General features: G+C 41.0%; 2 protein-coding genes across 6 annotated transcripts in view; one reads left to right on the top strand and one right to left on the bottom strand.

The window, feature by feature from the left end:
- MYLK3 (myosin light chain kinase 3) overlaps positions 1-14,366 on the top strand; it is a 36,551-nt gene extending 22,185 nt beyond the window's left edge. For all 3 annotated transcript variants that reach the window (XM_075101499.1, XM_075101498.1, XM_075101501.1), the window contains exons 4-13: positions 1,398-1,969; positions 3,480-3,585; positions 4,703-4,796; positions 5,114-5,223; positions 6,498-6,639; positions 7,679-7,749; positions 9,232-9,360; positions 10,381-10,533; positions 12,393-12,525; positions 13,524-14,366. In XM_075101499.1, coding sequence (XP_074957600.1) covers positions 1,398-1,969; positions 3,480-3,585; positions 4,703-4,796; positions 5,114-5,223; positions 6,498-6,639; positions 7,679-7,749; positions 9,232-9,360; positions 10,381-10,533; positions 12,393-12,525; positions 13,524-13,595 — 1,582 coding nt within the window. In that variant the 3' untranslated portion in view covers positions 13,596-14,366. The remainder of the gene's footprint in view (positions 1-1,397; positions 1,970-3,479; positions 3,586-4,702; positions 4,797-5,113; positions 5,224-6,497; positions 6,640-7,678; positions 7,750-9,231; positions 9,361-10,380; positions 10,534-12,392; positions 12,526-13,523) is intronic.
- A 2,136-nt stretch (positions 14,367-16,502) lies between these two features.
- On the bottom strand, positions 16,503-23,394 carry ORC6 (origin recognition complex subunit 6). 3 transcript variants are annotated; one of them, XM_075101508.1, is made up of 8 exons: positions 23,253-23,394; positions 22,414-22,543; positions 21,429-21,592; positions 20,255-20,344; positions 18,992-19,104; positions 17,674-17,748; positions 17,164-17,281; positions 16,503-16,591 (listed from the first exon to the last, which is right to left on the bottom strand). In XM_075101508.1, exons 1-8 carry the CDS (start codon positions 23,315-23,317, stop codon positions 16,537-16,539), a joined length of 810 nt encoding a protein of 269 aa, XP_074957609.1. In that variant the 5' UTR covers positions 23,318-23,394; the 3' UTR covers positions 16,503-16,536. The 3 variants fall into 3 exon arrangements, with proteins under 3 accessions (XP_074957609.1, XP_074957607.1, XP_074957608.1); XM_075101506.1 differs by having other exon boundaries at positions 16,503-17,281; positions 23,253-23,393; XM_075101507.1 differs by having other exon boundaries at positions 16,503-17,281; positions 17,674-17,745; positions 23,253-23,393.
- Between the last annotated feature and the right edge of the window lie 68 nt (positions 23,395-23,462).

Here is a 23,462-nt window from a genome sequence, read left to right as displayed (position 1 = left end):
TTTTAAAAAAAGTGAATGAAGAATAAATTACCAAAACGAATGAAAGTTGTCCTGATGTCAGCACATAGGCCTCACGAGGGAAAGGGTTCATGGCAAGGCTGGCACACTGGGATATTTTTCTCCTAACAGGCTGAGTGTAAGGATGTGGCAGGAGAAGGTAGAAGCTTTCAGTACTGTGACTTCTTTTCTTACAATCAGGAAGAACTTTGTGTACAGTTTATAGACATTGTTACCTCCAAATTGGTTGCTGTAAACCCTAAGAAAAGAGGGACTTCCCTGTATTTTCTCTGTGGGTTTTAGGCTCTGGCTGATGAGCCATAGGCACTGTGCTTTAACAGCTGGAGCAGGTTGGTCCCAGCTGCCTGCTGGAGTGCTGCTTCCAAGGCTCTGTCTGTACTGTATTTGTAGATGGCTCAAGGTGTTGGAACTCAGTGCTGGTTGATCATGATGTTCCAGGCAGTGAACTTGGAGATAGGCAGCAGCTTCTGGAGCAGCTGGCTGGTTTGGACAGGAGTCGTCCAAGCCCCAGAGACTTGTCTGGGGAGGAGGAACGCGGACAGGTAACTGGAGGGCAGAACCTAGAGTAAACCCCAGGGGAAGCTGCAGCCTTCCTGCACAGGCTACCATTTACGCTTTTGTGTGTGAAGTCCCATGAGAGTGGTAAATGCCTCTCTAAAATGAATGCAATTTTTAATGAAGCCAGCACAGAAGCATCAAAAGAACATTGTGTTCCCCTGCTTGGAGAAATGCCCAAGAGCCCTGCCGAGTTCAGGCTTGTCTAGATAAGGGTGGAAGTGTTTGCTCAGAGCTGTGTTGAGCTGCTCTGATAGGTCACTCTGGTGCAGCTTATACTCATAGCACAACACAAGTGTGTTAAAGGTGCTGAAAATTAGAAACGTTAGCCTCTTGTTATGCAAAAGCAGAAACATTTTCTTTCATAACATCTTTTGTAATAGGGTTGCTCCACTGGAAGAAGAAATAACTTTTGCAAAAATGAGGTACGTTCTTTCCTAGACATCAGAAATTTTCTTTACTCGCTGTTGTATAAAATCTACTTTACAACTTCACAAGTTTCAAATCAGGTATTTTATTAGACCAGCTGTAATAGTTGCAAAAAGTGGGTAAGCTTTCAAATGTAGGATTAACACTTTGCAGTGTCAGATGTTTTCTGTTCAGCAGAAGGCAAGCATATACACAGATGAGGACACAGAAAAGTAGCAGCATGCTTTTTGGTTCTCTTCCCTTAGTGTTGTGTGTATTCAAGAGAATTGATGCAATTAGAATTCTTTAATACTGTAGAAATCTGTGGTTTCAGAAACTTACAGATTTTTCTTCCCCACAAAGTTATAAAAGCAAGGCTAGTCATCTGCATAAAATGTCAACTGTTTGCTTTGCAGGATATCTATCAATGTACATATGACTGATAGAAAAGAAAAGATTGAGATGACCAAGGAAGGCAACTTAAAAGATCACAGAGGTAAAAGTCCGAAAGTAAAATCCCCATCCTCCACACCAGCAGAAATGGAAGGAGTCGAACAGCTGCTTGACAAATTAAAACTGAAACAGAGCTCTAGAAACATCAGCACTGAGCCAAATCAAGACGTGAAAAGGGACAATAAGCAATATGAACTTGGACCTCAGACAGGGAAGCAACAGCTGTTACTGAGCAAGCCCAAACCAGGTAAAAAGGCTGAAGAGAAATCAGAATTAAAATGCAAGCCCATAACTTCACAGAATTCCTCTGCAAAGGAGCCTACAAAAGGTCTAGGGGTAGAAGTGAAAATTCATCAAGAAATGGCAAAAGCAGAAGAATCCCCGACAGATACCAACTCTGAGAGGAGAGAGTGTGAGTCTGCGTCTTCAGGAGAAAGTGAAAATGATGCTCGTCAGTGTACAGGACTGGCACCAGAGAAGACTATGTCACTGAAAGCTAGTGAAGAGCTTCCCACACAGGATGAAATGGTTGTTGGTAAGTTGCTCGCAGTTACTCTTGGAAATTTACATTGAGGATTTTGTGCTATTTGTGTGTTATATATACGTTATATATACAGTAATGGCTGGAGCAGTACTCAGTAGACCTGCGTCTTATAGTTCAAGAGCATTTTGCCATGGGTACCTTTGACTATGTTGTTAACAAGTGAATTAACATTTGTACAAATTCTTTTAATAGTAATTTTCCCTTACAAGTGTGCTTTGGGAAAAAAGTTCCTTCAAAATAAAATTGGGTGAAGTGTATGTGTGATCAGAAGTATGAGTAATTTTGATTGGATAGCAGGAAAAATTTCTTCACAGGCTGCACCTCTCTGTGCATCCATCCCTGGAAGTGTTAAAAAAAACATGTAGATGTGGCACTTTAGGATGTGGTTTAGAAGGCATGGTGACGCTGGGTTCATGGTTGGATTTGCTGATCTTAAAGGTCTTTTCCAACCTTAAAGATTCTATGATTAAATTTAATCATGGTAATGTTAATGTTTGCAGCTTTAACTTGGACGTTGTCTGAAAAAATCTTGCTGCTACCAGTAACTGTCATCTTTTGTCAGTGCTGTGTATTTGTGGTGGTCTTTCCAGCTGCCGTATAATGATTAAAAGAAGATTAAGTGTAACTTTTTCAAAATTCCAAATTTTTTTTCAGGTGACCTCTTCTGTTAATGCATAAACTAAGGTGTTGATCTTCTAAAGCTGTCCAGTGGGTTTACTGCGTTAAAAAACAGGGCTGACATTCAGGAGATGGATGCTATTCTCAGTTCTAGGCCTTTATTCCTCATCTGTAAAGGGTGTTAGCAGTAAAAACCCCTCATTCAAGCTTGAAGTAACAGAGTTTTTTGGATATTTTCAGCACCTCCCTTCTTATGGCTAACTGCAAATGCAGTGGTTTTTTCACTTGCATGCCACTCTAAAAATAGTGAGGGAATCGCATGCTTAATGTTTTCCAGATACTTCAGTGCTTGTCTGAATTCCAGTAGACGAAAAAAATGGTTTGGTAGAGGAACATGTAACAAAGAGAAAATATGGGAGAGCGGGTAGCACACTTTATGCTAAGGTTCTAGTCTGAGTGTTTGCATGAGCAGCTTTTATCAGCAGCATCCAGAGGCTGGCTGGTCTAGGTGTTTGTGTTGGCCCCAGTGCTTCTCCCTTAGAACCCCACAGACACTGAAGTGCTGAGGGTGAGGTAGGGGAGGACCTGTGTGTGCGTGTGCATTTGTGGTCCAGGTTCTGTGTCAGCAATGCCTGTCTGAGAAACTGGGTTCATCCCCGGAAGAACAGTGATGCTGAAGTTGGGGGGGGAGTACAAGAGTATGGTTTTGTGGTGCAGTCTGTACTGAGACCACAGAAGGCAGTTGAGACTTGTCTTTGCACTTAGAAAACACAACAAGTTGATGCGCACGTCCTGTGGATTGAAATCGTTGGTGTGAGGGAAGTGAATTGAGTGCAGTGATGTGTGCAGAAACATCTCAATGACCAGCTTGTCTCCTCTTTAGATGACACCCCTTCTCCTCCGGCTCCTTTTGAACATCGCATAGTGAGTGTCAAGCAAACAGAGGTGACAACGTGCTACTTGGTGTGTCATCACGAAGTACTGGGGGGGTAAGTCTCCTTGTCCCTAATGCTGTACTGCTGATGGTGGCTAAGGCATGGAGAAAGGCAGTTAGCTGGAGAGCTAAAGCTGTTGTCTTCAGATGGCTTCAAGGTGCGTGGGTGAGGCAACTACAAGCTCACTGCCGCCCGAGTGAGCAGGTTCATTCCTGAGACCTTCTGGGCTGTCAGAGCTGCTGCGATCCTTGTATGAATCGCCTGTTGATATTTGGGGTGTGTGTGAGGGGTGTCCCTTAAATGGCTCGTTTCTGCCCCAGTTCCATTTTCAGATGCCTGGCTGTGATCTTGGATGACTGGTTTTTGCATTTGTTACAATAATCCTGGATGGAGCTGGTGTCATGAGAAAAATCTGTAACGTTGAGGCGGACAGAAGTCAACAAAGTTCATTTGGTCAGGGAGCTTCCAAAATCTTTTTTCCATACTGAACTTCATGTTAAAGAAAACTAAGGAAGAAGATATAATTATTTTGACCTTATGTTTAGTTTTCTCTCATAGGAAGTCTGCAGCTGCTTCAGCCTTTGTATTCTTGTATCCTTACTTATCTGACAAGAAGGTTTGATTTACAGGCTGATCCAAGTACAAATATGGCTTAATAAGTATAAGCCTGATGATGCAATAGCAGAAAGATGGTGTTTAGAAATCATCCCAAGGGACATTAATGTATGTGGGTGACATGGGGGAGAATTTACAACACGAAAGAAATACAGTATGTGGAGTGGCTACAGTTACTGATCTTATAGTAATTTTAAAAGCTATGAGATCAGGACAGAAATATACTTGTTAATATACCCACTAACGCACCACTGAAGGACAGCAAGCGGCTACAATTACAGAACCAAAAAAGAATACCATCAGGTCATCATACTGCAGTGAAATGTAGTAATACGAAGGGGTCATAATATTTTAATGTAAGCATTGAACAACTGGCTGGAAAGATAAAACTAATCCTTCACAAGCTGAGGGAAAGAGGAGAATCATGCTGCTGGCCACCTGATTCTGTTCACTTTGTACTGTGCTATTTTTAATCAATGATAAGAATAGTTGTATGAAAAGTTTCTGCGGTGAGCTATGTTAAGCTGGTTTCCCATCTTTTGTGTGGTATCAACAGGGGGCGTTTTGGACAAGTTCACAAGTGCACAGAAATATCAACTGGTCTCAACCTGGCGGCCAAAATCATAAAAGTGAAAGGAGCAAAAGAGAGGGTAACTATGTTGCTGTGAACACAAGTGAGCACACTCTAAACCTGGCCTACTGCAAGCACCGTAACACTATCTCCCTGAATTGGCCCGTAAGAGGCAACTTGTTGTTGGGTAGTATCGAATACTGTAAAATCTATCTTAGTAAGTAGCAGCTTGGACTTTATATGACTTGGTCATCTCCCATGTTTGTGATTAAACTTTCTGTCCACATGAGACCTGTGGTATAGCTGTTATTGGGTTTTACGAATAATTGTATTTGAATACATTGGAATTTAAGGAGTATATTTTGCTTATTTTTTGTTAATTTATTATTTTTTCAGGAAGAAGTAAAAAATGAAATTAATGTCATGAACCAATTAGATCATGTGAATCTGATCCAGCTTTATGATGCTTTTGAAGCCAAAAATAATATCACTCTGATAATGGAATAGTAAGTTTAAATGATCTCAGAAATTGTCAGATGTTCGGGTTTTCTCAGGTCACTAAAGGAAATAGGGAATGACAGTTCTCAGGCGTGAAGAAGACTTGGGTGGTTTCCTAGCCTGAGAGAGAGTTGGTTTCACTTTCAGAAGGAAAGAAATTATATGTTTTAAAGGTAACTTTTTCAGGTTAAAAATTATGTATTTGGCAAGATTACAGTTCAAACAAATAGTAAGAAAGGCAGCTATCTTCAAGAGTATGAATGTAATTAGAAGATTGTTAATGAACAGAACTTCACTGTGGTTCATTATTCATTTAGGTTTAACTTACAGGCCCCAACACTGTCCCTAGCTACCAAATTATAAAAAGTGTGGGTAAATAGAATCTCATATTAGGGAGAGAGTAGAGGTGAGAGACCCAGACAAGAGGAGGAATGATGTGTTTTAAGTAGAATTAGAAGAGACATGGAGAAGGTAGGAAGGTGATTAATTATATGCATGGTCTGCCTCCTTTGAATAATTTAGGATTAAAAAATGCCTCCCCATTTGAAGCTAAATAAGAATTTTGTTCTATATAAAATATGGAATTCACGAAAGGGAGATTTCATGATGTACACTTGCTGCCTCTTCTGTGTAGTTGTGCATTGCTTTACAAAAACCTGAAGTTTTATAACCTAAAACCTGAGTTACTGCTGCAGAACTAATTGTTAATGACACAAAGGAAAAAAGAATACAAAATGAAATAGCATGTATAAATACAATAAGACATTTAAAATGTGTCTATTGAAGTTACTACTGAAGTTTTTACCTTGCCAAACCTTGTCAGAGCTATATGTCTGATGTAATTTTCTCTTAATTTTTGTGCAGAATTAAGTCCAATTGTCAGCTCATGTATAATAACTTTGAGAAGTTTAATTTAGTAGATTTTATAGGTTGAAGGCTTATTTTCTCTAGAATAATAAGATGAGCAAGGAATAGATACTTTGGTACTCCCTGTAGGTTCTCCAGATCCCCATTGGATCACCAGGTCATGTGTGTTTGGGTTTGACATATATCCCCCTCAAGTGTTAGTGACAACTTTTCCATTTTTTTAAATTTAGATTGATGCTTAATTTCACACTCAGAAATAAGTCTCCTGAAGTCACAGAGACTACTGATAACACTTTATATTGGATGTGTTGTTAGGACCCTTGCTAAATTAGAAAGCCTAAGTTCCCAACCTGGAAATAAATTGATCTAATGAGGAATCTTAGGGTTTTAATACTTTTCTATGTCAAAATTTTAGTCTTGATGGTGGTGAATTATTTGACCGGATCACAGATGAAAGCTACAATCTAACTGAGTTGGATGCAATCCTATTTACCAAACAGATTTGTGAAGGAGTCCACTACTTGCATCAGCATTATATTCTCCATTTAGATCTGAAGGTCAGTAGTTCATACTCTCCACTCTTTAGCGATGCTAAGGTTTGGACCACCACAGAGTCTCTAATTACAAGAGTAATTTCTCATTTCTTGGACTCGTGTCATAAAGAAATGGACTTAATTCAATAGCCTCTAAAGAGATTCGTTACTTTTTTTTCAATGTCTAGTAGCTTGCTTAGAATAGTGAAATGAACAGGATTCTGTGCTTTTGCCTCTCAAATCAGAAGCTTTTCATTCTGTGTGGAATTAAACAGTGCCCTTTTGTCATCAATGAAAAAACCACACCCAAACCCCTCTTTGACTAGAAATGCCTGCAGTCTTCCACTTCTGCCTACCCCCTTGTGACTGTGTTCAAATGCCTATTCAATCATCTTCCTATTGTTTGTACTTTTGACTGCCTGGAACTGAACTGCAGTAAAATGACAATGTTTTCCTAGTGGCCCCTTAATAACTGATCTTTTTGAACAGAAATACCAACTGATTTTTTTTCCTGCTTGTTTATACAGCGCCTTACACAAGTGATAATTGATCTGGTTGGCCTGTAGACAGTTCTGCAGTTGTAATAAGCTAGGACACCATCATCCCCCCAGTCCTCACCTTGAAAAATATTCTCATTGGAAAAAACAAATTTTCATCGTGGTGGGCAAACCAAACCATGCATTTGACATATTTCTTGTGGCTTTGTATGGAGTTACTTTTATACTAAGGAGTAAATCCAGTGGGTAAGCCTCAACCACCAGACTGACTACCGTTTTACACGGGGGGGAGCCTTTCCATTTCAAAATCTATTTGTCATCTATGGTGAAATAAAGGAATATTGTTATACAGGAACAGAAGTTAAACTTCTTTATGGGACGTCCAAAACCAAACCTGTCACTAACTCAGTATGCCAGTCAAATCCTTCTCTCCCATGATAGGAATAAAAGGAAAAGTATTATACTAAAAACTATCATTAAAATCTCTGATTTTTATACACTTTTGCTAGAGATCTCTCTCAAAAAGTCATACATTTAATTCAACATACACTCTTCTCTTTTTGTAGCCTGAAAACATACTATGTGTAAATCACACAGGAAACCAGATTAAAATTATTGACTTTGGATTAGCAAGGAGGTAAGAAGTTCAGTTATGAATTTTTGTTTTTGTTTTGTTTTTTAAGATAAACCTCTGATGTGTTTTCGGTAGTTCTTGGGTTGGTTTTTTTTATACATTTTGGTGGCTCTAAAAGTAAATCTGCTATGTGAATGAGCTAAGCATTATGCTGCTGCAGGCCTGAGTTTTCTGCTGTGTGTATTAATTATCTAATTACTTTTTCAAGTAACATTTCTGTTGGATAAAGCTATACTGCTGTTCTAATTTCCTCAAAATGATTACCCATGTAAAGCTTTTACTCTAGGGAATCCATGAAGGCTCTCAGAGACTTCTTGACTGCTGGGTTTTAATGTGCGGGTTCTAGTTGTGGAAATTATCTGCTGAACTCTTTACATAGCTAAGTTGATTGAAGAAAAAAAAAATTAAAAAGCATGTTTGAGCTATCCCATGTGAAACAGGAAACCCTCAGAGAAGTATGGACTTTTCTCCATTCTTTTACTTTGCTTGCTTGAGTTTGTTAAAGGAAAGCTGTGAAAGCATGAGTCAATTCCCCTAGAATAAAAAGGAATGACTCCTGTTATGGTAACAGTAATAACAACATTTCTCTATTTCTTTTCTAAACCCTTTGAGGCTTTTCTTAAGCCAAAACCTGGTACATTCATGCATATATATACCTAAGTGTATGTACGTATCTGTCCAATGATTTTTTTCTTTTAGAAGTATTTTATCAAAACAGAAGTAGATACCTTGGGGGGGTGGGGGTGGGGCGTTTTTTCTGTTGGTGGGGTTTTTTTGTTTTTTGTTTGTTTTGTTTAAGTTGGGAGGGTAAAGATGCAAACATACTAAAGCAGTTTTGAAAACAAAATCTTCTGGGAAATAGACATGTAAAAGCAATGCTTTAATGGTTTGTTCTGTCTGTATGCAGGTGTAATTCTAGCTGCCATCAGTGACAATTATTACTGGTTCAGTTTTGTAACCTTTCCCTTTTAAGCAATAGAACAGAATAACAATGACTCCGTATGGGGAGAAAATTAAACTTGTTACCATTGAGTTAGCAGTTATATTGTGCTTCTCGCTGGATCTATACAGACCTTCGCCCTGAGCCGTAGCTGGGTACATCCCACTAAGCAAATGCTCTCCAAACCTGTTTTTATTTGGTTTATGTTTGACAACATCTCCTGGAAAGCATCCTGTGGAGCCTGGCAGAGAGTAAAGCTGCTATCACTTGGAGGGAGGGGGGAGGCCTTTGCAGTGTTTATTGCCTTTGGCCTTCCATCTGGTTTTGCTCTGGCAAAGGGATAGCTGATAGTGTATTCACCTGAAGTCACAGCAAAATTCACCAATTTATTTTTTTAAAGATGTTAATGCTGTCCTGATTGCCTGGGTGAGTCTGCTATGCTCACTCAGCCATGCTTGCAGAGCAAAAAGCCATGCCTTGATTTTTACAAATGTGAGATGTGCCAGCATGCTTTCATCAGTGGTGTCTGTCTCTTTCCAATAAAGGTACAAACCTCTTGAGAAACTGAAGGTTAATTTTGGAACTCCAGAGTTCTTGGCTCCTGAAGTGGTGAACTATGACTTTGTTTCCTTCCCAACCGACATGTGGAGTGTAGGCGTCATCACGTATATGTTGTGAGTAATCCTCTGAGGGGTTGTGGTGATGGCACCAAAGGCTCTGCAAGAGCATGCCAGTGGAGGGTATCTGCAGAGCAGGAATGCAGCAACCACTGAACCCATCTGGCTGTGATTCCCCCTAATTAATTCTGTTAAAAAACCCAGCCTTTAATACAAAGTCACCTTGCTGCGCGTACGAAGTCTCTAAACAACAAATAATCCTTTTGATAAATATGTAAATGTCCTTCTTCCCCCATACCGTATGTGGTAAGGTAAAATGGGTCGGGTCTCTATTTTTTTACTCTGTGAAGTTGCTGAAAGCATGTCAGAATTTTCATTTTCATTGCATTCTTGAGGACTTGAATTCATTTTCAAATTTGCAGTCTGATCATTTTAGTAACGTGGACTTGGCATGCATCTGCACAGAGGAATTAATGTTGGGTGTCACAAATAGTGCTAAAACTCTTCTCTGATATCTGGCTGGCAGTCATGGATGGCCTGTATGTCCAAAGTCTCTGTCTCTGATGAGCTGACTTTGCAGCCCAGAATCTTTCACAAATGCTTTCTGTGAACTGGATAAATTTCTGGTCTAAATTTGTATGTTAGCCAAAACTCAACGGAAGCAATAAATCGGGGCTTAGACTAATTAAAAAAAAAGCTATTGTTCAGAATTCTGTTTCATTCAAGCCAAATGTGGATATGGGCCTTGATTTAGGAAAGCTCTTGAGTCCCCCTAGCTTTCATAGCTGGGAAAGCACTGAGGTATGTACCTAGATCCCCACTGAATTAATTTCCTTGGGGATCTATTAGCAGTGCTCCCTGAGGTAGCTGAGTGACCTGCTAGAGAGTAACACTAACAATGCTTTATTGCTCCAAACTGTTAGCTTTATCTTGGCAGGGGTTGTGAAGTGGAAATCCCTATAGCTGAGAGTCTTTCTTCTCCATAAGCTAATAACAATCACAAAGCAGAGGATTTGTAGAAGGAAAAATGTATATAATAACTGCTCATCTCCCTCCCATTCTTTCTTTTTTTTTAAGGCTTAGTGGCCTGTCCCCATTCCTGGGAGAAACTGATGCAGAGACAATGAATTACATAGTCAATTGCAGCTGGGATTTTGATGCAGAAGCATTTGAACAGCTATCAGAGGAAGCTAAAGACTTTATTTCCAGACTACTCGTGAAGGAGAAGAGGTACCTCTTTGTCTGATCATAAGGACAGTAGCACCTAATGACGTTAAGTTCCTCCTAGCCAACTGTTTGGATTGCAGCCAACAATGAGAATTTACAGCATACAAAAGTGTCGTGTAGTATCTGTGCTTACTGGGCAGTTCCTCAGGGATTCAAAAGCCTGTATTTAAAAGAAAAATATCTGCGTACCTTGACTGAAGAAATTTGTTTTTCACAGTAGCATCAGTACAAGCAGAACAGAGGAAATCTGGAAGGATTTGCTGTGTAGGAATCTCTTTAGTATTCCTTCTCTGAGCAAAAGCTATTTCTATTGTTACTTTGGATTCTCAGAAGCCCTGACACAAATTGCAAAAATGTTTCTTGAATGCCATGGAAGATAAATGGAAGCTGCAGCTGTGAAAATGTGCATTGTTCTCTTCTAAACCGGTCTATGTGCATTTGGTAGATACTAAGTAGCTTAACTCTGCATGTGGCTTCTCAGTCTTGGCTCTACTGAAATAAAAAGTGATTTCACATATGAAACAACAGGAGAGAATAAGGATGATATTGATGTCAGACCATGGCTATGGGGTTAGGTGAGTGAGCAGAGAAAATTTTCTCTTGCTGAGCAGAAATACAAAACTAATAAAAACAGGAAATGATGCATACAGTAAAACAGATGGTACATTCAAGGGGAATTCAAAGGAGTGTTTTGAAGTGCTGGAAGAACAACTTACAGATCATTACCTAAATCGGACAAATCAGTTCTAGTATTAATTACATTTTGAACAGTAACTCATATGAAAAGCTAAGAATAAACTGAACTGTAGCATGTTGCCAGCAGGAGACAGCAAACTTTTTTCTGACTGTGATGATGAGACGGTAAACTTTGCTTTAGAGTGTTCCATTTTTCCATGCAATGGGAATAGGGATGCCAGAGGGACACTATGCAAAGTCTGGTTAGAAGCTGTGAATGAAATGACTATGGAAGAAAAGAGTGTTGTCAGTGAGATGTAAAGAGCAATGATTAGTTGGCCCAGTTATTCACAGGGTGCTTGGACAGCCTCTGCTCTCCTACAGACTAGGCACCTTTGCCATGCTGTGACAGTAGGTCTGGCCTTGTGCAAGATCTGTACCTACCTCCCCTGACTACTGAAATCAGGTGTGCACAGACAGGAGCCATCTTTTTATCATCTTCTCAGCGACAGCTCAGACAAAGCTAGAGTTAGTCTTTTGTTTTGAAAAAAAAAAAAAAAAGGCAAATTAAACTTTTCATCTCAACACTTCTCCCCCAGGATTTCCTCTATTACCATATATTTCTTAAAGCTTTTTGGATAGGCCTTCACATTTAGGCCCATTGTTGAATGTCAGGATACAATGTACGCTTAGCTTGATCCAAGTTTAGGGTGAATAGACAATTTTGCATTTTAAATATAAGGCACAGAATAAGCCTGCACTATCAGGACAGACAGATAACACCACAAATATTATTTTTCTGTATGCACTGATTCTTTTAGCAAAGTTCTGCATCCACATAACAAAATGATACATCAACTGATGAACCTGTACTGCTGGTTCTTTAAAGAAAAAAAACACACCCAAAAACAAAGCCTAGAAAGGCAAAATACAGTATTTAACCACAGCTCAGTCAACTCACTGCAGACCCACTAGCAGCTTCACATCACTCACCCCTTACACTGGAGAGTGCAGGATGTCATTAGGATCGTATGCTCTGGTATGAACAGTATCTCAGGAAGCATCTGCACTCACTTCTGCTGGTTCATTTAAGACAGTTTCTTTCTCAGCAATATTGAGGAGCACCAGGGCACTGAGAAAATGGCAATGAGGGTAGCTTGAATTTACATGGCAGACTTCTCCCGCAGCTACCGGATGAGTGCAACACAGTGTCTGAAGCACGAGTGGTTAAACAATCTACCTGCCAAAGCCAAGAAATCCAAGCTTCGCCTGAAGTCCCAGTTGTTGCTGCAAAGTTACATGGCTCACAGGAAATGGAAGGTAAATAGATGAAGTCTGGCAAATCTACTTCCAGAGGGAAAATCAGCTGAGCACAGGCAGAGCCATTCCTTCCTTTTCTGTATGTTGGCTCACTTTTGCCCATAGGCTTCTTTGTTGTAAATACAAGTTTGGAAAGTCTATTTTCAGTTGTAAATTAAGTTTTTTTTCTCCTGCAGAATGATATTGCTTCTATTTTTAGCAAGTTTGGTTTCAATTTTTACTCCTTCTCATTGGTGTTCAGAAGCTATAAATTTTTTTCTTTAAAAGTTCAGAGACTTCAGATGCTACTTAGCTTATATGAAATGTTCTTTCGCTTCATATTGGAGAGATTTTTTCGATTGACAACACTTGCATTGTTCTTTTGTCACTATGGAGTCATGATGCTTTCTCACTGCAGAGAGTAGAAATGTGGGAGTGAGAAAAAAATAGGCTTAAACCCATCTAGAGAAATCTTCAGGACCTTTCTGATAACCCCATGCTCCTTCAGAACTAAATTTTATATGAAGAAGTGATTCATAAGAATTTCTATTGGAGTCTCTATTGGACTGTAGATAATCAGTCCTGAAAGGTGAACACAGTGATCTTGTTACAAATAAGCCTGTGGAAATGTGAGGAAAACTCAGTGAGGACCATTTGCTTTTCTTCTGTCACTGGAGAGTTGTAATTCCTTGCCAAGGAGTTAAAACAGAGGCTTACACTTTTTCCACTCCTGCGCTCCAGCTTTTTGGTTGCAGACTTCTGCACTTGCATTTTAAAAAATACATAATCTAAAGATGTATCCGCTATACAATTCATAATGCTGCAGAGGTTCACAGTACCAGGAGTCTGTTCTGCAGGAATCTCTGGTTCCCCAGTACAAAGCTGTTCTGTGCTGCAACCCATACAAGGTGTGGATCACTAGAGGTAAATGGATTTACTAAGAAAAATCCATGTCAGCCATAGAAAAGGTCCTTTACTGCAGTTGCACTCACACCTGGACTGTTCTGTTTTGTTCACAGAAACACTTTTATGTGGTGGCTGCTGCTAACAGGCTGAAGAGATTTCAGAGTATGTCTGTAAAGCTTGCGTAATCTTGTATGAAGCATCTACCACTTATGGACCTGGATATCGAAGCCATGGAAGGAGGACTTAGTATCTTCAATGATTTCTACACCTTTGTTTTATAACATAAGGTTTTGGGTCTGCCCTCCTCAAATATTATGTATGTTAGTGCTATAGTTTCAGAAGTGCCCCAAAGAAGAGGCACTGAAATAATTTCTAAAAGCAGAAGCTACCTTGCTTGTTTTTACATATTTTCAGTTGTTGTACATAGTGATGGAAAAACATGGCTGTTATTGGTGCTGACTTCTTGCTGAAGGCTTTGATTCTGCAGAGTATTGTTGGTGTGTTTACACCAGAAAACACCTTGTCAGTTTTCTGGTTTCTCATACCAAGAAAGATTACTTCCTTCATGACTGATGTATGTCATCAATTTTTAGAGCACTGCCACAATTTTTCCCTCAGGTGTTTGTTACTTAGAACAAAAGATAATGGATATCCTTTTCTTCTGTATCTTTCTTCAAAAAGATCAATTTTTTTCTCCCAAACGTGATGATTCAGTGCAACTACTTAAAGTTGAATGGTTTTGGTTTTTTTTTTTTTTAATCCTACTCTCTCCTTTAAAAAAATCATCATTGCATAGTTAGGAAATATGAAGAATCCTAGTTTGAAGCAACTTAAGTCAATTGGTCCATTGCTGCTTTTTCTTATGGTGAGTTGAATTGAGCTGAATTGATTGAACTTTTGGAAGGAGATAAGTGAAACTGCCACAAATAAAAATTGCCTAATGACTGTTGGGTCTATGCAAAAAGATCTCATGTTGTCCAGCAAAGATTTCCAGGTGTCATTTTATATGTATTTAAAATTCCTAAGTGCTTCTCATTGGCTGTGACTGAAGCCCTTAATTTTCTAAGTTTTAATTTGAGGATTTTTTTTCTCATCTGTGACAAGTTTAATGAAGTCTGAGAAGTTGATATGGCATGATATGCAGAACAGGTTTTATTGTTGTTCAGTGCCAGAGAAACAGTGTGTTGCCAGACTCTGCCTTTAGCCTAGTTAGGAGGTTGAAGCCCTCTTTTTCCCCCCACTTTGCTCTTTAATATAAATATTTTCTTCACAATACTTATTTTGGATTTTAAACATTTTCCTGATGTATAAAGAATTGGAGCCACTTACAGTCTCTCAGCTAAAAGTATAACATTATTTAATAAACCTGTGGATTCCTTTATTCCCATTCTAGATTCTGCAAAACTCACTGTGAGCTGGATGCGCTCATAGGAAACCTGTAAACTAATACTACTAAAATCAGCTTTCCAGCAAAGGTATCAAACCACTGTAAAGCTCCCTTTAACTTTACTGACTTTCACATCCCTTGAATTAGCAAAAGTGTTGGCTGCTAATAAGAAGAGGTTTGTAAGATTGGCTTACCCTAGTTTTGTTATCTGTTCCACTCTAGTGCTTCTAACTTTGCATAGTCCTGAATTCTGGACTTCTGCAGCATTTCCAGAATTAAGACAGAGAAGAGTTGTTAAAATCAAGTGACATAATCTTGACAATGTATCACCTTCTGTGAAGGCCCACTTTTGTTCATGTTTTCCTTTCACAGTGGTTCTGCATGCTAAATGTGATTAATTGGTCTGTATATTTCTGAATTAATACTAATAAATTCCATTGAAATGGAACATGCTTATTCCTCAATTCTGGTTTAACCCTTCCACCAAACAAACCTGAAAGCATCTCTGAGTAGGTCTTGACAACAGAATGCTACTGTACTAGGTTGGATTCTCTCCCATCCGCAGGTCCCTCTGTGACATATTAGATCAGACTTTAAACAGGAGGCATTTTGTTACAGCTCTCACTCAATGTGGGTTAACATCCACTATTTTCTCTGCACATCAGACATTTGTTTGGAGTCCATTCCTCAATAGTTACTGTAAAATTTCAGAACTTTCATCTGGGGTGAAATTAGGTCTTGCTAATTAAAGTAAAGTTGGCTTCAAGTGATTTCCTTTTTTATGCATTGGGAGGAAAATTGAAAGGAAAATAGCCAAGTTTTCATTTTCCAACTACTGTGTGCTTCTTCCTCTATTTTTGTAAGAGGGTAACACACAGACGCTCTCTGCTCTTGTACATATTTCCTCTTCATTTTCTACAAAGAGAAGGTGCATCTAGCCAGCAGGATTACTATTTTGTTTCTAATAGAAAGAAATCCCTTTAGATCCAGCACCCATTACACCATTCTGCAGTACAGTGGGAACCTACCTCTTGCAGCCTTATGGGATGTTTCACCATGTCCTGTGCATTTTGCTTTGGGGTCGACAAAAAGCTAAATGGATGAACCATAAGTGACCTGTGCGTCACTGGAACAGTAAGTATGACCAAAAAAACCTGGCCCCATACACTGATATCTAAAGCAGTTAATGATTTCAACTACTGTAATCCTGGTGCAATCAGGTAAGCTGGGAATATGCACAGCAGTGAGGCATTTGGCAAGCCATTAAAATACTGTTGAGAGGGAGCTCAGGTCAGTGTTTCAAATCTAAATGCTCAGACATGAGATAATTTACCTTGCTTCATATGGACACTTGGTGTTTTTTGGGTTGTTCTGAAACAAGGGTTTATGAACCCAGGCAGAAAATGCACAAGAAAGGGCTGAAAATGTGGATTGGATTTATTATAGTTACACCAGCCACATACTGCTAAAAGTAATTATTTTTCTACAAAAAGTAGTTAAACTACAATTTATGTTGAGTGGCTGGGATTAAAGCGTAGGGCCACAGAATCTGACTAAGAACTACAGGGCAAGGCACTCTCTCCTCTTCCCTACATTTATGACTGCGAGATGCAAAAAAACATCCCCTGGATATCCTCCTCCTTAAAGCACAGACATCTCACCTGTGTCTTTTATTTTATATATGAAAAGTGCCAAGAACCTGATGTCATAATACAACGCTTTTCCTTTCATTATTTTTATTATTCCTTGGAATATTTGGGACCCCTTATAAGCATAAGAGACTTCAGTCCCATACAGGTAAAATTCAGTGACTAAACAATATTTGTTCAACAGGTTAAAAAAACCAAAACAAAACCACCAACCAAAAACAACCACAAACCCCCACCCAATAACAACCAAAAACCCCCCCACCCAACCAATAAAATTATCAGTCTTAATTCAGCTGCTGGTTTTGCAGTTTAACAAAACACCATTAGTCCCCTCCCTCTTTTTTTCACTGACTACTTCCAGCCAGGGCCCCAAGGGCATGTAACTTACAACTTATTTACATTTAACACAGCATTAGAATGTTACCTGCTTCTTACAGCAAGAGAATAAAGCTGTTCTACCACCCAATGGCATAGCTGCTCAGGTACCAGCCTGGTGAGTAGTCAGACAGGCTTGTTGTAAAAGCATCTCAATTCTGGTGTCATTTACTAAAAATAGTGTTCTTTAAATACTTAAAAAACAGCTAATAAATAAAATTAGCTGGCTTCCAGACAGCCATCGCTCTCATGCTACTGGAACTCTTGTTAGAGCAGAGGGAGAGAGAAAATTATGAGCAAGCAGCAGTTACATTACTAGGTGGCCCTACAGAGTCAGTACTCTTTGTCTCTTGTGATTTAGCGGCCTTTTCCAGGATTTGCTTTTTCCATTCTTCATAGTCCTGCTTTGTTTCAGTCTTTGGCCGTTTACATGGCAGCTCTCCTTCTTCATCTTCAGATCCTAGGAGGAAAGGAGAAAGTCCACAACAGGCCATCATGAGCAATATGTTGCTGGGACTAACCCTGTCAGCAAGCAAATGTACAGACTCAAGCACAAGGCTGGTTGCTGTTATCCAGTCCTGCGGTTCACTGTTCCCCTCACCTGCTGGAACAGTCACCTTTGTGTATGAACAGAACAGTTGTCCTTAATTCTACTAGGGCTACTCAGTAAAAACACCACTGTCCTCCTGCTAGGTTCTTCTTTGTCCTTTCATTAGCCAGTGGTTTGCAGAATGGTGTAAGCTGCTGTGAACTGAATATTATGCCGTATTACACAACTAAAATATTAAGCAGCAATAAAGCTCAGGACTGCTCTGGTGAGGTGATTTTAGTCCATAGCTAAACACAACTTACCACCTTCCGTCTCACAATGCTCCAGGTTGGTCTGTAAGCTTTCAGGTGTCTCTGCAGCTAGTGGAAAGTCATCTTCTGAAAAAATAAGTAAGTTGCTTTACATCTGAATGGTGTTTGTTTGGAGCCCCAAGGGCAGTGTTCTACATGCAATTCTTTGACAGCATGCCACCTTCCAAACATATTGTCTCCCAGTCAGACTAGTTCCCTGGTCCAGACTGATGCTCAAGCTGTACATGCAGAAGTGCCAGCACAAGTCAAAAGGGTTGCATGGGCTGCTTTAACTAGCACTGCTGCTGCATTTGTAATCACAATGATCCACCATGTTCATACACCCAAAACACACTGCTTCCCTTCTTAATTACTCAGGCAGGATTATCAATTCTTTATTTCCCTTCTATCCCATTTCCACACTTTCTATTATAGACGCCCACAACATGTGGGGGGCCATCTACACATACAAATGCACGCTCTTCCCTGAACTGATACAGAAACTCCCAGCTGCCTTTAGCTGCTTTAGTGGTGGGGTAAGGTTTTGGTTTTCTATAGGGCACTGCACTATGGAAAGGAAGGAGAGAGCAGCAGCTTCTGGTTTGGGTTCAGGCAGCACATTCCCAGAAAACTTCATGATATGAAGCACAAAGACAGGGTAAAGCAGGAGTACTGTCGGTGGGGAAAGGAAAAAGGAGGTAAGTAGGAAAGAGCAGTGATAGACGGACAGGAAGGTATGTATCGTATTTCAATCTTCTTCCTCCATAAAAAGGAATGGAGAGATCTGCATGTTCAACAACAGGCAAGAAAGGTGCCTCATGTCTGTCCACTGTCTGTGGAGGGATGGTGTCAGATGATGGCTGAATTACTACCAGAAGAGCAAGGCTTAGGCTTGTTAATCCTGCAGTGGGGGAAAGGAAAACACAGAAGTGAGTCAAAGCAAGAGAGGTAGCAAGATATTTACATTAATTTGTGTGTCATGTTGCCCAATTAATGGAATGCAGAAAGCAAGTGAGGAATCATCCAACATAGGTCAGGTAGTATGGGAGAAGCAGAGAATAAACTGCAGCAGCAGAGAACATAAGGAGCAGTGAGCATTTGAGAAGATAAGAGATTTATTTTTGGCCTTGCCACATGCTAAGCTGTTGCAACTTCCCCAGAAACTGACTGGGAACTGGCTGCAGGAAACATGTTGGAATGGATGGGCAGGTTTGGCTGGAAGGGGACAACTTGAAGTGATTAGAATGAAATCAGCAGTGGAAAAGGATGGGGGCACTGTGAGGCCAGGCAATGGGCATACTGTCTTACAGGGATAAACCTAAAAACTTACTGATGAGTTGCTGGCTCATCTTCTCCAGCTGATTGCACAGGCGGTCAAATACTGCTTTTTTCACCCCAGATGTAGCCAAAATTTTAGTTTTGTCCACTTTTAGCTTCAAACACCTACAAGAGAAAGTTATCTCTGTACAAAGCAACACTCCAGCAGCTATCACTTGGGTGAGGTGACATGTACTGTACCAACAGTGCATGTGAGAATGAGGAAGGTAGGCCTGAGTTTTTGTCCTAGCTAATCCTTCCCTCACTCAGATACAAACTTGCTTAAAAAATAAGACCCCTACACAGTCACTACAGATCAGGAATTGAAACTCAAGGTTTGTTCAAGTTACATAAGGAAATTCTATTAGGAAAAGGTACTTTTCAAATTTTGAGGGAACCAGGACAGAATCCCACTACTGTAAAAAACTGAATGGGACCCCTGTGTCAAGAAAACATTTGTCAAGAGCTGTGCAACTACGCAGCACCTGAATCGCTTCATAAGATTGTTACAAGACATACTACTGAGAGGAACAATATTTGCATGCAAGCAAATTCTTACAAAGCACTGGCTGAGTCAGGTGCTCCTGACATCTATCTTCCAAGCTGATACAGGCTTACAGCTATTGGATCCATCTCCCAAAGGTCAGAGCGCCTCCAGGATGTGATGGTGTGGGGCTTAGGGCTTTTCCTTCCTCAGAATGGCTGCTTCTTGAAGCTCAGAAGTAAGCTACCAGCCATTCTTGCACCTTGAGCAGTAGCTCTCCAAAAGGCATGCAACTTTTTGCTTTGTGCCCAGCTCAAATCTATCCTGACAATGGAAAAAAATTCCCACTAAATCTGAAAATGTTACTAAGGGATTATGTTATGCTGGTTAGGCTGAGATGAAAGAGGGTGAAGTGCAAAACACTAACAGAAGTTTTTCAGCCACTGCCATGGATATGTCCTAATGGAATTATCCACAATATCCAATTACACACCAGGGAAGACAGGTTTCATTTATTTTAGAATAAGTAACTCAAGATCCTTTTCTGGATATTTGATACAACAGCTCTGCTTTCTCCTGAAGGCAAGCACAGTGTAGGTTGGAGACTTCACTGTAAGGAAAGGCCTGGTTTGCTACAGTTGTGTCCGTTTCCAGGAGCAGGGCAGCAGGATGTGCTAAGCAAGACCCTTCAGGCATATTGAATGAATCAGCTGCATACATTGTAAGTGCTATTTCTGTTTGGTGTCTCACTAGGCTTTTAAGCCCAAAAAAGATCCCTCAAGCTATACTCACCTGCATGCAGTGAATAGCGCAGCTGTTATAAAAAGTGGTTTTGAGAAATCAAGGTCCATTTTCTGTGCTTCAGGGAGGCTGGATTCATACCTACAGAACAACAATAAGAGTGATAATTGTAGAGAGCATTTGCCTCAAGTGAAGCTGTTGAAATTAACTTGTCACATGGTACTCAGCAGTTGAACTGTTGGATCACTTGGTCCTTTGCAACCCAGTCAAGCAGAAACAGCTGCTACCGGCTGAGAAGAGCAGAAGAGACTAGGGAAAAGAAGGGGATTGGGATCACCTTCTCTTTTTGAATTAAAGGTATTTCAAATTAGGGGTCTGCATCAAGGCATGCCAGTAAAATCTATTTCTTGTGCTCCCCATCCACACAGCACTTCTATCTCTACATTACATCTAAAAGTTACAATGAGATGCTTTACATAAATCCATCCTATAATAGAGGGTAGAATTATAGTTTCTTTGACTCCTCTAATATATGTATTACACAAAAAAAAAAATATGGAAAATGACATGGTGGATGTGCAGTACTGAAGAATTTAACTTTTTATTGTCCACCTGTCCCCAGGTTTGTATTAAGCACTTATAAGCATACACAGCCTTTGTTCACTGATGTAACAGCATTTAAACACGTGCTATCAGGGTGACAGCACTCCAGAACAGAGCTCTTCAGTGATTGCTCTTGTTAAAGTAGATGTTACAGAGTGCAAAATTTTAGTTAACTTTGTTGAATCTCCATTGAAGTGTTCTACCTATTGTTTTTACAGGTAGAGTAACGTGCATTTTAAGAGATCTGCTTCTCCAGAAGGGAGGATTTGTTTCTACTGAGTGTTACTTCCGAACTGTGACATGATCAGCAGTTAAATAGAAGACAGTGTGATGCTATGGACAAATACAGGGATTAAGAGTCCTGATTTTTTAGTCTCGCCAGTTGAAGAACTGGGACTGAGACAATGACTTACTGAGATTCAAAGACTAAGTTTTTCTAACACTTCACACGTATTCTAAAAAGTGGCCTAGATAAATGGCTGGATTGTCAGTGCCAAGAACTCACCTCACTACTCCAGTCAGTGGGAGAAACCTGGCCCTTCCAAACACCAAGCTCTTCTGACATCTAACGAACAAAGAATCTTACTAGTAGTTACCAGTGTGCTCGTGAGAACGTCCTCACCTCTGCAGTATTTTTGAAGCCATGTTCACTGCCTCTGTGCAGCAAAACTGCACAGCCAAGTCTTGCATTCCCAGTCTTGGGTTTACCTCTAGCAAATACTCCAAAGACTTCATGGAGCTCTGGTAAGTAGTCTTGTTCAAACCGGAGAGTTTAACAAAATAGCTCTTTCAAGAAGACAAAGATAAATCCCAAGAATTAGCAATATTCCTTCCCAACATCTTGTTCAGCAACCAAAACAGATTAGAGTGAAACTACACAATGCCATAAAATAAAGTTCAATTGCTATAATAAAGAAATTTGTGCAATGAATTATGTAAGTTTTGACCGTACACAGAAAGATCCATCACCTAGGAATGGCACATCTTTTAATGCAGTGTTATTTTTAGACCATTTGACTGGAAGCAAGGTTTGTCTTTTCTATCTAATATGCCATGGCTCTTTTATCACAAGGTGGTTAAAAATAACAGTAGCTTGGGCAACTTGAAGAGATAAGCAATGCTTTCATGCTACTCCTCATTGGGTCAGGTACAATTTAACTCTCCTCTGCCTGTGAATGGACAACCATGAACATCTTGTACCAGACATTATTTTGGCAGCTCAGTGCCATTTACCCAGCAGGTCTGCAGATGGAGGTTTACAGGTACCACTAGAGAGAGGGATTCCTTGGAGCCACTGCTTCCCTCCCACAGTAAAAGGGACAGATCTTAAATTTAACATCCTTGCTGGTAGTTTCTTACTAAGAGAGCTGACATTATAGCAAAGCAAGCCAAACTTGTGAAGTGACTATGACACTGATTTGAATTTGCCCTGTTTCAAACTCTCCGTAGTGAAGGCTCTAACAGTGTCCAAGCGGCACCCTACTGGGTCTAAGGTAATGTCAGTTATTGCTATCCCTTTCCTGCTCCCAACATACACTAGGCAGAACAATGATTTTAGTGGACTTTGGAGAATGCACTGGCAAGCCAAGTCATATACCATATCTTACTTTGTCAACTGGTTGCTTCATGAAACTAGCCGCTAAGTCCAGGCACATCACAGCACTGCTTGTCGCTGTCATTTGAGCCATTAATCCCGTGCATTTCACCTGGGATAGCCGCAGGTACTCTTCAGCTTTTCTGTAAAACACCCAGTATGCAAAGCTCTGGTTAACAAAACCACAGTTGCAAGACAGTAGGAACGGCAGGACAGGAACTGATCCAAGGTTTACTTAGCCCAGCACCGCGGCTGCAGCACGTGCTTAGGGAAGGGGGTTCTAAGCAGTACGGCAAACACAGGAAAATACTGCCCTTTCTCTCGTAGTTTGAGGCAGAGGCTTTGCATTTCATAGCCTGCAACGGCTGTTCCATTAACGGCATGTACCTTAAAAGCCTGTGACCTTTTTCACACAGACGAGAACCAAAGGATTCCGACGGCAGGCTGGCATCGCAAGGAGGCGAGGCAGTCCTCGGCTGCCCCTGTTGTGCCGGGAGAGCTGACCGGGCGATCTCGCGCCCCCCGGGAAGGGCCCAGTCAGGGCCGGCGGCAGAGCGGGCTCGGGCGGCCGGAGGGGAACGGCCCCGGCCGGCCCCAGCCGGCGCGACCCGCTCAGTCTGGCGGGAATAACGCTCCCGAGGGCGGGAGCAGCCGGCTAGAGCTGGCGTGCAGCGACCATGACCGCCGCACACCTCACAGCCCCTTCTGCAGTGAGACGGGACGGCACCGACCTCCGTCAGCTGCGGCCCCCATCCGCCCCGCCCCAACGTAACGGCCGCCAGAGGACGACGACGCCGCCGCCCTCGGGGCTTTACTGGAGCCGGGCCGCCGAGGGGAACCGCCCCGCGGTACCTGATGATGCCGGGCCCGGCAAGGCCCAGGCGGGCGGCGAGGCTCCACACCGCGCTGCGCTCCATCACATCGATCGGCCGACCGAGCACCGCTCCCGCTCGGCCGCCCTGCGGTGCGCGGGCACGCTCAGCACCAGACTGGTCGGCCTCGCCGCCAATCATCGCCCTCAACACCAATCAGCCTGGAGCGGACTGCTTCCTGGGAACAGAC

Source organism: Phalacrocorax aristotelis, chromosome 8 (assembly GCF_949628215.1).
Source record: "Phalacrocorax aristotelis chromosome 8, bGulAri2.1, whole genome shotgun sequence".
Lineage (NCBI taxonomy): Eukaryota > Metazoa > Chordata > Aves > Suliformes > Phalacrocoracidae > Phalacrocorax > Phalacrocorax aristotelis.
Note: the sequence above shows the minus strand (reverse complement) of the source record. Positions and strands in the feature narration are given on the sequence as shown.

Excerpts from the sequence above, each read along its gene's own strand:
- ORC6 (XM_075101508.1), bottom strand. The coding sequence starts at position 23,317 with ATGGAGCGCAGCGCGGTGTGGAGCCTCGCCGCCCGCCTGGGCCTTGCC. Across the intron at positions 19,105-20,254 it reads GCGCTATTCACTGCATGCAG|GTGTTTGAAGCTAAAAGTGG; the intron begins GTGAGTATAGCT and ends TTTCTCTTGTAG. Across the intron at positions 17,282-17,673 it reads GCATTGTGAGACGGAAGGTG|GATCTGAAGATGAAGAAGGA; the intron begins GTAAGTTGTGTT and ends CTTTCCTCCTAG.